The 15,648-nt window shown below is 39.7% G+C and overlaps 1 protein-coding gene across 3 annotated transcripts in view; it reads left to right on the plus strand.

The window, feature by feature from the left end:
• EIF4E2 (eukaryotic translation initiation factor 4E family member 2) overlaps positions 1-15,648 on the plus strand; it is a 32,851-nt gene that overhangs the window by 10,603 nt on the left and 6,600 nt on the right. The window contains exons 5-8 of one of the 3 annotated variants that reach the window (XM_063442824.1): positions 605-757; positions 2,151-2,287; positions 7,699-7,774; positions 8,063-8,760. In XM_063442824.1, coding sequence (XP_063298894.1) covers positions 605-757; positions 2,151-2,287; positions 7,699-7,744 — 336 coding nt within the window. In that variant the 3' untranslated portion in view covers positions 7,745-7,774; positions 8,063-8,760. Of the gene's footprint in view, positions 1-604; positions 758-2,150; positions 2,288-7,698; positions 7,775-8,062; positions 8,761-15,648 lie in introns of those variants that run through there. The other 2 variants (XM_063442825.1, XM_063442826.1) reach the window with 2 other exon arrangements.

A 15,648-nucleotide genomic window follows, 5' to 3' on the forward strand; every position in this document is an offset into this window, starting at 1 on the left:
GTGCAGCTGCTTCTCCGTCTCGAATTTGTTCAGCTGCTATTCGGTCCTCTCTCCATTCGTTCTCAAGACACTACAAGTGGGACATACTGGCCTCGGAGTATGCAGCTTTTGGGCGCAGGGTGCTTCAAGCAGTAGTGAACTGAAACCCGCCCTCAGGATCTGCTTTATTATATCCCTATGGTGTAAGCACTGCCTCTAATCTGAAAGGAAAAACATAAATTTTGCTTACCGAAAATTTCTTTTTCCTGAAGATTAGAGGCAGTGCTACAATTCCCGCCCCTTTTTCTAATAAACTCAGTAATTTTGCAGCTATTTGGCTTATGTATTGTCTGGGGATGATCAGGAGGAGCTGCTACTTATTGGAAAGGAGGTAATTAGGGGAGGGGTTAAAATGTTTGGAGATTTGCCTGCCTGTTTTTTCCCTCCAGATTGGATATCCCTATGGTGTAAGCACTGCCTCTAATCTTCAGGAAAAAGAAATTTTCGGTAAGCAAAATTTATGTTTTTTTGGTGGGTAACCTCAATACCGGCACCACAAAGCCGGTTGAGTGCCAGCATTCATTCACGTTTGTCTATTCATATATCTTATCCATGTTCTCTGTAGGATGATGCAAATAAAAATGGTGGGAAATGGATTATCCGTTTGCGCAAAGGTTTGGCATCACGCTGCTGGGAAAACCTGATCCTAGCAATGCTGGGAGAGCAGTTTATGGTTGGAGAAGAGATATGTGGTGCAGTTGTCTCCGTTCGTTTCCAGGTGAGAAATATAAATGTCAATGAAAACTCTGACAAAATACCACTGGGAATGTAGATCTGCCAGCAAAGACCATTACCAAAAACGGAAGGTCAAGCCAGCAGCTACAGCTACCCCAGCTGGGTTGGCCTCCAGAAGGTCCTCTCAGGCAGATATCAACCCCTCTGCCCATGATCCATTTCCCATGCAGGTGCCAACCCCTCTGCCTGTCCTGCTTTCAACTACTGCCTTTACAAAGGCACTTGTTGCTGTCTGACCTAGTGATTTCTTAGTATGTCCTAAGAACCAGGGACTAGTGCAACAAGCAAGCAGATCCAGAGACTCTGCTACTAGAATCCACAAACAAAGCAGACATGACACACAGTTCCCAATGGAACTAGCACCCTTTACTTCATTTTTCACTAAGGATTAGCCTCTATTCACTTTATATTAAACTTATGGTGACACACTCAATCCATTATATATAACAAAATCATATGGAGAATCGTGCAGGCACTCATAATAATACAATATTTATAAAGGGGTGTGGAAGACAGAGGCTAACCCGAAATATGTCCCCTGGCTCCTTAAACCATAATATGCAAATCTACCTGAATATGTAAATTAACAAGCCTTGGTATTCAGGTAGTGCACATAATTGTTGCCACCAATAGGTGGTGCGGCACAGGCTTCCACAGCCACATAGGGAAAACACAAGACATTCCCTAAATACAATTACAATAGACCCTGCACCTATAATAGGTGCATGTTGACTTAAACATAAGATTCATTTGTATTTTGAAAGCAAATCTGCAGCAGAATTTTTTGTATTGGGAAATATATTAAAGTGTTTTTGTAACCTCAGGTTTTTATTCCACACACAAACTATGTACGCAAACATGCATGTTCCTCAACGGCATCTTCTGTAATCTATCCTAGAATGCTTGTAGGCCATGTGCCAAAGAATGCCAGTGGGGCATGTGTGTACACATAAGTAAGTACCTGTAGCTAGTGCATTACATTTAAACTATTTTCTTGCCATAAATGTATTGAGGCAGCTATTGGCAGACTAAAATAAATGGGTCCTCACATAATATCTTTTTTTTTTTTTTTTTTTTTTTTTTTAAAGTGATGTTTTATTTATTTCATTTTTTAACACTCTGGTCATGAAAATCATTTATGGTGCCTGGATGCCACTGTTGACTTCTTGCCTGTAATCAGGGATTAGTCCAGCTTCTGTCCTCTGGCAGCTTGCAAAAGCAGATGTTTGCTTGAGCCGCACTGATACATGTTTCTCAGCTTATTACTGCTGCTAAAGCAAATTCAAGTAAACCACAGTGGGCAAGTTGTGTGAAGTGTTGTATAATGCTGTCGGAGAGGAATAACCTGTTAACTGCTGCTTCCAATCAATTTGAAGGAGGACATAATCTCTATTTGGAACAAAACTGCGAGTGACCAAGCAACCACAGCTCGAATCCGAGACACTTTGCGAAGAGTCCTGAATTTGCCACCCAACACTGTTATGGAATATAAAACCCATACGGACAGTATCAAGTACGTACAGATTAGCACACAAATCTCAAATATGTATATTATTTTAACCTTTGTGCATGAATGTTCTAGAACGATATGATTTGAAAAATCACCACCAATGGAGCAAACATTTAATAGATTTGACCTAGATAAGCATTGTTAATAATTAGAATGAGACATATTGATGGCACACAGTTCAAATAATAGAATCCACTAGTGCCACTGATATAGTCAGACATCCTCGTGTCGCTAATTCCTTTGCACATACTTTTAAGATTTGCAATTTGTTTAAAAGAGGTTAATATTTCTTTAAATAATTTGAACAGTTTATCCAAAAATATTAAATCATTTGGAAAGCTTATACAACAATATTAAATGAGGGCCTTAGTGAGCATATAGGTATTATTGTAATACAGAAAGTTTAGTAAATTAAAGGGACAGTGAAAGCACCATATCATTACGGCATATTTCAGTTGTCATGATGCAATCAGTAGTTTAGTGCCATCCTTTTGGTTTATGTGATTCCATTTTTTATTAATTAGGACACTTCTAGCAAACAAATCCCACCTCTGATATAATGATATATTTCACATCTATGTTATCTTTGTAAGTTTGTGTGGTAGTGATGGGAGGCGAGCACCGAGAACAACTTAGCGTAGTGTTGGCAGTCTTTAATTGTTGTACTATAGGCTATAGTGGTTATAGTACTTAAAAAATTGCTTTAAAGACTACCTGTCATGGTTCATCTAACGCATGGTTCGTCAACCTGGTCCCTACCGCCCACTAGTGGGCGTTTCAGGATTCCAGGTGGGCGGTAGGGATTTCCAGGTTGATAGTGCGGGCGGGCGGGTGTGAGCCGGCGGTACCCGTGCGACTGGGTACCGCCGTGACCATTTGCGGCTCCGGCCCGCCCGGTAAACCGCCGGGGCCGCCTTCCAAAGTGTCCATCGGGTGGCCCATGCTGTCAGGGCCACCCGATGGATGCGGATTGTAAGGGGGCCCGGTCAGCGCTGGGCGCTTTAACAGCGCGACCGGGCCCCCTGTGATGACATCAGAGCTGGGAGGAAGTGATTCCCCGGTCACTCCTCCCAGCTAAAACTGAGAGCCGCGCGGGAGGAACACCAGGGAGTCAGAGTGGGAACTCTGACTCCCATCCACCTGAGCCACCACTGGACCCCAGGGAAAGTCACCCTCCTGCACCTTAAAGGTAGGAAACAGGAGGGTGACTTAAATATAATGTGTGTGTTTGTTTGTGTGTGTGTCTTTGTAGGTATGTCTTGTGTGTGTGTGTGTGTGTGTCTGTCTGTCTGTATGTGTCTTTGTATGTATGTCTTGTGTATATGTGTGTGTGTCTGTCTGTATGTATGTATGTGTGTCTTGTCTTTGTATGTATGTGTCATTGTATGTGTGTCTATGTATGTCTGCATCTGTGTGTGTCTGTTTGTATGTATGTATGTCTTGTGTGTATGTGTCTGTCTGTATATATATGTGTGTGTGTGTGTGTCTTGTCTTTGTATGTATGTGTCATTGTATGTGTCTATGTATGTCTTATGTGTGTGTCTGCATGTGTGTGTGCATGTCTGTTTGTATGTATGTGTCTTGTGTGTGTGTGCCTGTCTGTGTCTTTGTGTGTGTATGTATGTGTGTCTGTCTGTGTCTTTGTGTGTGTGTGTATGTATGTGTGTCTGTCTGTGTCTTTGTGTGTGTATGTATGTGTGTCTGTCTGTGTCTGTATGTATGTCTTGTGTGTGTGTGTCTGTCTGTATATATATGTGTGTGTGTCTTGTCTTTGTATGTGTCATTGTATGTGTGTGTGTCTATGTATGTCTTATGTGTGTGTCTGCATGTGTGTGTGCATGTCTGTTTGTATGTATGTGTCTTGTGTGTGTGTGCCTGTCTGTGTCTTTGTGTGTGTATGTATATGTGTCTGTCTGTGTCTGTATGTATGTCTTGTGTGTGTGTGTCGTATGTGTGTCTTGTCTTTGTATGTATGTGTCATTGTATGTGTGTGTCTATGTATGTCTTGTATGTGTGCCTGTCTGTTTGTATGTATATGTCTTGTGTGTGTGTCTGTATGTGTGTGTGTGTGTGTGTGTGTGTCTTTGTGTGTGTGTCTTGTATGTGTGCCTGTCTGTTATAGTGGACTATAGTAAGTGGGCTACCTAGCTCAGCCTTCCTACTGGGCATTGCTATAAGGACGGTTAAAAAATAGAAAAAAGGGGAAAAAAAGGTGGGGAGGGGAATTGAGGAGGGAGAGGAGATGAGCTGACGCACAAATGAGAAATCATATTATGCGCAAACAGAGAAGTTGTCTGAATATCACTGAAAGAGACCTTCGTTTGTTCCTTATGAAAATCGAACCAGATATCAAATATTTAGTCTCGCAGCATCAACCTCAAGGATCTCATTAATCACTAGTAAAGGTAATTTCAATTTACTTTATTGTTTTCTCGTTAAACGTTATAAAGTTAAAAACCTTATAAACCTGCATTAAGTAGAAATAAAAAGATAAATGTACGTACATTTATTTTTTTAAAAAACACCCTCCTTTCTTAAAAATATTCCGCATTTGCGCGAAAACTGGTGGGCGGTAAGAAAATTTTTTCAACCAAAAAGATGCATTAGTGGGCGGTAGGTAGAAAAAGGTTGACTACCACTGATCTAACGTATGCTCTTTTAAAGAGCACATAGGTCAATCTATCTATTAGCAGGTTTTATAGAGCATGTAGAGATTGTGAGAACAGCCATTTAAAAATAGTTTTTTTTTTCCCCCCAACTGTCAATCAATTGACTGACAGGGAGAGCAGACCACAGGTCCATTTGCTTTCCAGACTTAGCAATCACAGTGTGTGCTCTTATGTTTGCTATGGTAACTACCTAGCTGATGCTGCTTATGCTGGCTGGGAAGGATAGGAATGAAGTGACTGAAATTCAGATGCTGGCATTGAAGCCAGAGTGTCATCGTCACAGTGGAGGCTGGCGGAAGGATCCTCTAGCAGTGAAAATCAAAAAAAGAGAGCAGGTGGAGGATGGGGTGGTAGGTGGGTGTTACAGAACAGTAATACTCTGGAAGGTGAAAGCATGGCAATGCTGGATAAAGGGAAGTTGAGTTAATATCTCAAAATTTTACATTGAATACATCACCTATCTCTGTGATGACAGGTTCATTTTAATAACTCATCTAAACTGAGCTCTGCTCATGTACTGCAATTATGCATTCTAGTGCGGAGGTGAGTATGCCTTGATAAGAGTACATTATATATTCCATTTCACTCATTTTATGATATTCATTGCCAAAGCTGCACTGCCAACAAGGTGATAACGAAGATAAGAAACTGGTCAGTTATCATGCTCACCTTAGTAAAGAGATACATGTGATTTTAAATAGAAAGGGTGTGACGGTGTGAATCAGGATAAATAACCAGACTGTATTGAGAGGTCAGTAGTTTTGTCTTATTCCCTTTTGCAGTCAAAGACTTTGTTAAAGGGACACTATACTCACCAAAACAACTTTAGCTTAATTAGGCTGTTTTGGTGTATAGATCATGCTCCTGCAGTCTCACTGCTCAGTTCCCTGCCATTTAGGAGTTCAATCACTTTGTTTATGCAGATCAAGCCACACCTCCCTGCATGTGATTTACACAGCCTTCCTAAATACTTCCTGTAAATAATCATCTAATGTTTACACATCCTTTATTACAAGTTCTGTTTAATGTAGAATTTCTTATGTCCTGCTCTGTTAATAGCTTGCTAGACCCTGCAGGAGCCTCATTTATGTTATTAAAGTTTAATTTACATAGCAGTAGATAAAAAACTTTTAAAGTAAGTTACATCTGATTGAAAATGAAACCATCTTTTTAAATACAGACTGTGTCAGTCACGGCCAGGATAGGTGTGTCTAAGGCTGCATAAACAGAAACAAAAGTGATTTAACTCCTAAATGGCAGAGAATTGAGCAGTGAGACTTCAGAGACATGATTTATACACTAAAACTGCTTCAGCAAACTAAAGTTGTTTTGGTGATTATAGTGTCCCTTTAACCTTACATTTACTCTGTGGAAATTTTTGAAACCATGAAATGGTAAACACTATTGAAAGTTCACATTTTACTGAAATATTTTAACTCCGTAAGCCCAACCCTAAATGTATCCCTAATAGTGATGTCCCGAACAGTTCGCCGGGAACCGTTCGCCGGCGAACATAGCGTGTTCGTGCAATGTTCGGTCCGCCCCCTATTTGGCATGGAGGTGGGAGGGTCTGGGAGGGAGGGTCTGCTGCTGATTGGCTGGAATGTGTCTGCTGACTGTGAGGTACAGGGTCAAAGTTTACTCAATGATGACGAATAGGGGGCGAACCGAACTTTGCTCGTGTTCGCGACCGCGAACACGCTATGTCCGCTGGCGAACGGTTCCCGGCGAACTGTTCGGGACATCACTAATCCCTAACCCTATGCTTATATTTACTCTAACCATATACCTACTTTACTCTTACCTTAACCCCACACTATCCTAAGTCCTAAAACAGCATTACCATTATTTTACCCTAACTTTACAATTAACCCTACACTAAGAAAATACTCTACTAATATCAGTACTGATATCAAAAGATGGGTTAAAGAGTAGAGAGCTCTGTGACCATTTACTGGCTGTTTTCAGCATGGTCAGCATGGTGTCTCCCTTGAGTACTTGCAAGCCATGAAGCACCACAGCTGAGTGCAATTCACTCAGTCACAGTGTTCTCAATGGATTTAAAGGGCTGTATGCAGCACTCAATTTGAGCACTGTATACAGCTCATCAGTCAGTCTGGGACCTCTAAATGTGGCCCCAGCTAACAGCTGGATTTAACTCCACTCACACCAAAACATTAGACTGTTCCTTGCCGTCCTAATGGCGTTAAAGCCCACTCTGTGGGGGACATAAAATGTTATCAAGGGGTTAAGGATACAGTATTTTTGTGTTTTTGTTTTTTTTGTTTGTTTTTTTGCAGCTATAGATTATCATGAATTTTAAAAACTGAACTGATCACATAGGCGTGTGAGCGTGTGTGTCTGCGCATCCATAACCAACAACAATAACACAGTACCGTGCAGTACTTAAGACATGATCAGTTTCACCAAGACGGTTTTATTGTGAGGAGTTGGCTTGAGAATCTTTTAGTAAATATGAGAACTTCTACAATATTAAAGTTAGTGAAATATAAAAAAAAATATCGTAGAATACGAACTTTACACATTTCAGCATTTGTTTTGAGATTAAATAAACCTTATGCACACTGACTAATTTGCATAGTGCGCTAAATAAGCTGAATTCTTGGGCATATTTCCTGTGTGTCTAAGGGTTTGTTGGCTGCAAAAATACACGCAATGCTGTATTTAGTTGGCTATTTACAGTTCAGCTATTTAATAAAGTCATTTTTATCTCTGGCTGCCCAGGGCCCTGGAAGAATTTCACGGCCTGGTGAACAGCAACGGCCTCTGAGTGAAATCTCCCTGCTCCCCGCACCCAGTGGTAGGGCATTATTTAAATTTTTCCATGTAATTAAATATATGTATATTTCTGTTTGGGCAGAGGTAAATCATATATTATTGTGTGTATGTATTGCAGCAACATAACATAGGGATATACAATGTATATCTCTATCTATGGCCACAAAAGCAAACATCCGAAGAGATTGTCTACTTTAAGGTTCCTCGTATTTTTATCATCTGGAATGTTATTGTGCCAATGACATACTATTAAAGTTATGATTTAATCTCTGTCGCTCTTTTTTTATATTTGTTTTTTTTTTTATTGTAGGGACAAAACAAGTTTTCGAAACACAAAGATTGCATTGTGAGAATACAGAGCCATTGCTGATCTCATTTCCATTTTGAAATCTACTATCTGCTCCAGACAGTGTTTTTCCATAATATGCTCTACTAGCACAATTAACCCTTTCCCTGCCAGAGAATCCGGTATTCCATCTCTGTCAGCAACGTGGTTACGATTGGCGTTTCTGCTAATCATCATTTTTCTCCTCTGCTACATCAGTCCTTATGCTGTGACTGTCCACTAAAGCTGCTGCCTCGGAGGAAAAGCACCAAAACTTTATTTTAGTAAACACATTTTGTTTGCTTAGCTGTTTTATTTTTTTTGTTTTACATGGGAGGAAAGGTGGTCGGTATTAAACCTTTTTTTTTTTATATCTGATAGCATGTTCACTCCAGCACTTACGGAGTTATATGCTCCTTTCTCCCGACAAGTTAACCTTTCCTCCAAAAAATTTGCCTTGTAACTTTTCTTCAGCACTTTGTTAGTTTCCTTTCATGTTTTGTGCAAAGGATTTTGTGTATAATGTTTATCTCATTAGCAGACACATTACTGAGACATATCGGTATTACGCTAAATGTTGTTGTACATAGGAAAAAAAACAATCCTTTAATTTTTGCCTGCTGATGTGTGGAAGTGTCAACTCCTGCCCAAGTGCGGTCATTAAATGATTGGGTCTTTGTTCATTCTTACTGTCAGGTTATTATTACTATTATTTTTTGTAATGATTCTGTGAAATAAGTACCATCTGAGCATTGAACATCCCAATAAATTGACTGTTCGCTTGGTACACCCAATTACTACCTCTACTGAATGGATAATGCAAGGCAAATTCTTAGGATTTGCATGTATTGAAGTGGGCTCCCCTGAAATAAGAGAGTATTTGAAGGCCTTCAAACCAGCCTTAGTGCTTTGTGTGAAAACTTTGTGCATATCCTATAAACCCATGCACAGCACAGGGTATTGTGGAGACTGTAATTCACCTGATAAATGGCTTAATAATAGCAAAAAAAAATGCAAGCGTGCAAAATAATAGTATCTAAGAACATGCTTTTCATTAATGAAGCTACTTATGCAGCTAATAATAAAAGCCAAAGACAGATAGTGTTCCTTTTTCAAACTCTAAAGTTAAAATTCACATAATTAAATTGCATCGGATCCCAACACATACTGTGTGTATCCTCCTTACACAAACAAGCATAAAAGAAAAAACTAATTGTGGAGCACTTAAAATTGGACAATATTATAAGGGCCACATGCGTGTCAAAATTTAAAAGTGTACTACATATAGTGCATCACCTTTAAACAGTGCAACACAAATATTTCATATAAATAATACACTTCCTAAAAAATGTGCTTTATAAAATGCAGTGCTCTATACAATAAAAATACCCCAAATCAGTATTATTATAAGAAGTATCTCAGTGCAGTATCAAGTACCATATTATATACTATGTAAAACGTTCCCAAAAATATGTTTCTAGTGCATACAGGACACTGTGAGCACACTCAAAGACTGTACCAATAATAATATCATATGGTCGGTTTCCTCTTGGATTAATGGCTCTCAACTGACCTCAAAAAGACTACCATGATTATTTAAGGACTACGAGAATGCATGCCAAAACTTTTGATGTGACACTATTTAAAGAGGATGCCTAAGGGACAGCATGATGACTGAAGAAGCCTACATTTTAGAGAGGTGAAGTGTGTTTTAAGAGTTAATCTCCAGTTTATGTTAATTTGAATAAAGTCTGTTTGAGAATGAATTTGGGAACTTCTGGATTCAAATTCAAATTGGATATTTTGCAGTGAAAGGGAGGTGTTGTCTTGCAAACAGACGCTATGGCCTGAAATTTGAGTATTTGAAAGAAACTTAGTATTTTGAGATTTGCTGCAATATCTTTAAAATCTATTATACTATATATCCATTTCTTTTGATGTCACCTGTATCGATTGGTGGAGGAGGAGTAAACCTACAGAAGGAAGGGGGGAGTCACCCATTATTGTTTCCAAACCAGAGAGAACAGTGCCACTTTAAGGTGAATGTGAGTTTGCATTCTCAAAGTGATAGATATATATATATATATGTGTGTGTGTGTGTGTGTGTGTGTGTATATATATATATATATATATATATAGATATATATATATTTTCCCCACTATAACCTTTTTAGTTTTTGCTTCCTATATATATATATATATATATATATTTATATAGATGTAAAAAACAGATAACATTTGTATCTTGTAATACCTTTTTTTATTGGACTAACATATTTTTTTAATGACAACCTCCGTTTCTCAAGTCTAAAGCATTTCTGACACATAGAATTCAAAGTTGAGTTGTGATACAGAGGTTAAAGCGACATGGAGTGCAGGTAAGACACACGTTTGATGCAGATGGTTGTAAATATCTTGTGTGAAGAACACAGAGTGAGGGGGGAGAGAGAGAAAAAACAAGCAAACAGTGCAGAATATGGTGCTAGAAGGGGGGAGTAAAAAAAAAAAATTATTACTTATATTAAGGATGCATGAATTCCCATCCGAGAGTTACCGGATATGCATGAAGGCCCATATCCAGCATACACAGACACACTCACACACATATACATATACACATACACAAGTAGTGTATATGTACAAGTATACACAAGGACATACACATTATATACAAGTACATACAACAATACTCATAAATACAACCAAATATATGCAAATGCACACCTACACATACATCCACCAATACATGTACCTACACATATACCAATGTGCCTACCCATACATAGACCCATATATATATATTTATGTACCAACAAGATTGGACAGCTAAGGAAAGAATTCTCACCACCTTGCCCCTCTATTTCTCAACCACACCTGGATCATGCCTTTCCTACCCTTCAGACTTTCTCCCAGGCTACTGAACATGAGGGGGCTGTGCTTCTCCTTTCCTCTCGCCCAACCACTTGCCCGCTTGATCCTGTCCCGTCTCACCTTATCAGATCGCTCTCCTCTTGTCTTGTGCCTTCCTTAATACACATCTTCAACTGCTCTCTCTCTTCTGGCGTTGTCCCTGCTGCCATTAAACATGCTACTGTAGTACCTATCTTAAAAGAAAAACCAAAACATTTCTTGACCTGTCCTCCCCTTCTAACTATCATCCTATATCCCTGCTCCCCTTTTCCTCAAACTTCTGGAAAGACTGGTCTTTAACCCCTTAAGGACCAAACTTCTGGAATAAAAGGGGATCATGACATGTCATGTGTCCTTAAGGGGTTAACCGTCTGACTTGTTTCCTCAGTTCCAACTCTCTCCTTGACCCTCTTCAGTCTGGCGTCCGCCCCCTCCACTCTAATGAGACTGCTCTTATTAAAGTCACTAATTTTCTTAACGATAGCTAAATCCAAAAGGCACTACTCCATACTAATTGTTCTTGACCTCTCTGCTGCCTTTGACACTGTTGACCATATTCTCCTTCTCCAAACTCTTCAACCACTCGGTCTCTCTGACACTGTCCTCTTTTGGTTTCCTTCTATCTCTCCCAAAGCTCATTCAGTGTCTCCTTTTCTAATGATACCTCCTCCCTTCGTCCTGTCTCTGTTGGAGTCCCCCAAGGCTCTGTACTTGGTCCCCTTCTATTTTCTCTTTATACTGCCTCTCTTGGCAAACCTATTACCTCATTTGGATTCCAATACCTCCTGTACGTTGATGACACTCAGATATACCTCTCCTCCCCGGACCTCTCCCTTGCCGTCCTCAACTTGTCACTGCTTGCCTTTCTTCCATCTCTGACTGGATGTCCTCCTGCTTTTTGAAACTCAATCTCTCTAAAACTGAACCCCTTGTCTTTCCTCCTCCTATTATTGATCCTCCTCCTTCGTTCTCCCTTCAAGTTAGTGGTACCCACATCAGTCCATCCTTGCAAGCGTGCTGTCTTGGCGTTATACTTGAGTCTGACCTCACATTTGAGCCTCACATCCAGTCTGTTGCCAAATCCTGTAGATTCCACGTTAAAAACATAGCCCGCATCCACCCCTTTCTTATGCTAGATGCTACTAAGGAGCTTGTCCATGCTCTAGTAATCTCTCACATGGATTATTGTAACTCTTTCCTAATAGGTCTTCCCACAAGTCGTATTGCCCCGCTACAGTCTGTAATGAATGCTGCAGCTAGACTGATTTTCCTCTCCTGTCACTCCTTTCACACCTCTCCCCTCTGTCAGTCCTTACATTGGCTTCCTGTATGCTATAGGAGTGAATTCAAGGTACTAATCCACACCTGTAAAGCACTGACCAATTCTAGCCCCTCATATCTCTTCACGGATCCGCAGGTATGCCCCTTCTCGGTCTCTCCATTCTGCCCGTGACCTTGTCCTGTCCGCTGCTCGCACCTGTACGGCCAACTCACGCTTACAGGACTTCTCATTGGTGACTCCTTTCCTTTGGAATAGCCTGCCTACGACAATCAAGCTCTCCCCTAGTCTTTAGTCGTTTAAAAAGTGCCTCAAAACCATCTCTTTAGGAAAGCTTATGGCCTCCCAGAGTAACCTCTACCTCACACACCTGTCCCTTGCTCTCTCCTAAAGGGCAGCACTCTATTCTCTCCTCCAGCTCTGCTTCACTCCACCTTGTTTGATTGCTACCTCCTGTCCTGTTGTGTTTTACGCCCCACCTCCTATAGACTGTAAGTTCGTTTGAGCAGGGCCCTCTTCAACCTGTTGTTCCTGTAAGTTTTTGTTATTGTCTCATTTATTGTTAAATCTCCCCCTTTGATAATATTGTAAGGCGCTATGGAATATACTGGCACTATATAAATACCAGTAATAATAATACTACACATACACCTATTCACATATACATACATGTATGCATGTATGTACACACTTTATATATACACACCACACAAATATATACATGTATACGCATACACATGAACACATATACATACATGAACTCATATACACATATATACAAATATAAGCATACATGCATAAGAGTATGGGAAAGCATAGGTCCACACATAGCACTTTGTATATTGATAGAATAAACATATTAGAATGCCTTTTAAAGTGTCTATGCATATGACAGAACACTAAGATAATGCTGGGGGAGTGTTCATGTAAAGTGTTGGTAGTGGGACAGGAAACCCAAATCAATATTTAGTCTTCTATTCTTGCTGTTAAACAATGTGATCATTCTAACTTCAAAATTTTTTCTTTCCTGGGTATTTTTAAAACCCCTGCTCATTACTTTGATTTTTAGGTCCTTCATTGAGTGGCCAGGCTGGGTAAAGTGGTGTCCCACAGGAGTGCAGTAGGATTCTTCGTTGTGGTGTTTGAGTGTCTGTGCATATTCATGCTGCCAGTTAATTGCTGGGTGGTTTCCCCAATGTAGCATCCTAGGTGGCATTTGGTGCATTGAATCATGTGTACAACATTGCTGGATGTGCAGGAGTATGAACCTGGAGTTTTTACAGCAGAGTTGATTTGTTTGGTAATAGTCTTTGGTTTGTAGCCTTTCTGTCTCATAGATTGTGAGAGTACATTTAGAGGGGAATTATGGTAATTAGGATCAGAGCATATGCTTGGCTGTAGATGATGTCCTGTTTAGCATGGGAGGGGTGGAAGCTGGAGCTGGGAAGGTAACTGCACCTGTCTGTGGGGTTTCTGTAAACCGAGGTGTGGATTGTGCCATTGTTACATGTCACAGTGGTGTCCAAAAAATTCACAGATCTAGTGGAATATTGCATTTTTAGTTTAAATGATGGATGGAATGAGTTAAAAGAGTCATGGAACTGTATCAGTTTTTTGATATAGCGATAATATTTGTATGGTTTGGTGTGCTGTATTTCCTGGTAGGAACTGAAACATCGATATCTGGAGTAAAAATAAGTTTTATTTTAAAAATCCTGGGAGTGCTGATTTTTTTCTGTTATATATATATATGCAACACCAATTGTTTACTGAATACCTTCATTTATAGATTTATATTTGCTGAAATTGTAGGCAAAACTGCTGAAATCTGCAATATTCATAAATAGTTATTAAATAAATCAGGGATTTGACAGTCCCCTTATTAATCAAGAGTGGACAGTGACATGCTTCTGAAAATTGAATGAGGTATGGCAGTGATGCTCGACCCAATCTCTCGAATGAGTAATTGCTTATCCTCCATCCAATATTAACCCTGTTATTGTTCGATAGAATCAAAAGGACCATTCCACTGGGACCCTCTTAATTAATGGTTAGATGTTTTATTTAAAAAAATAGGTTTTGCTTTTTCTTTGTTTTGTTTTTTGTTTTTTTGCCTGGTGGCTGCCTGCAGAAATTTGCAATATAATTGATTTAGTGTTAAACCCTGAGTGATTCATTTTAGGCACGTTTAGGGACATTCAAGCTGAATTGAATAAGTTTTAATTTGGAACACAATCTGGATCGATAGGCCAGCTGGGTAAGGTTTGGAGTAAGGTAGGTCTAGTGAAATACCTTTGTAATTTATCCTCTGAATTGTCCTGATATCTAAATTGTAATGTATTTTATCCTTTCCATCACTCTGACTAAGTAAACCTCATGGAAGGATAATAAAATGCATATAGGTAGAGATAAAAGACTTGGAGACTGAGAAGATGTGACCTGGGAATTAAGAGAAAGAAGCCTTGGTACTCAGAAGATCACATTTAATTACATTTTAAAAGATTTTATCTATTTATTTTTATTGAGTCAGAAGACATCCAAGTCAAGAGGAGACACTGTAAGTGGACATAGTCTTTTCCACACACCGATATCTTCATCCTGTCTGCCAAGTCATTCTTGATAACAATGTTCAGCTCATCTCAAAGAACATATAATTCTGGAATGTAGCAATAAAAAAAATAAACTAGTGTAGTTTCAAAGAAAGGTTATCAAACATGTTATAAAGTTATATAAAAGTTAAAGTACCATAACCACTGCAGCCCAATATCGTGGTTATAATTTAGGAGTACCCTTGTGCCGTAACCCAGTAATGGAGCAACCCATTATGCATCCACTTTTGCATCCTCTTCAGCTTTTGGTCCTCCCCTGACTTCTGCAACATCCCCAGCTTGGTCCTCCCTTGACTTCTGCAACAAGCCCTGTTCGCCACACACATGCTTGTGAATCAGAAGCTACTAAATGAGAAAAGCATTTCTCACACTTGTAGGGGGAATATCGGAATGGAACTTCTGTCATTTCATTCTGATGCAATGTACTGACTCTAAGCCACCATCATCAGGAAGGATTAGCTTGCTTTGGTTAGGGTCCCTACACAGGGCCAATAGCAGTGTAGAGGGGAAGGAGGTCCCAAGGGACTAACACCCACGGATTCTCCAGGAGTGACAGAACTGCAGCCACAGGTACAACATAATCTAGCCCAGTGATGGGCAACCTCCGGCACTCCACATGCTGTGGACTACATATCCAAGAATGCTCCTAAAGCAATAACACTGGCAAAGCATCAGGGGAAATGTTGTTCATAATATCTAGACTGCCGAAAGTTGCCTGATCTAGCCTTTAATAGCTTTCAAAGCAATTAAACATATCAATTGTCTTAATGATA

Source organism: Pelobates fuscus, chromosome 2 (assembly GCF_036172605.1).
Source record: "Pelobates fuscus isolate aPelFus1 chromosome 2, aPelFus1.pri, whole genome shotgun sequence".
NCBI classification, from domain to species: Eukaryota; Metazoa; Chordata; class Amphibia; order Anura; family Pelobatidae; genus Pelobates; species Pelobates fuscus.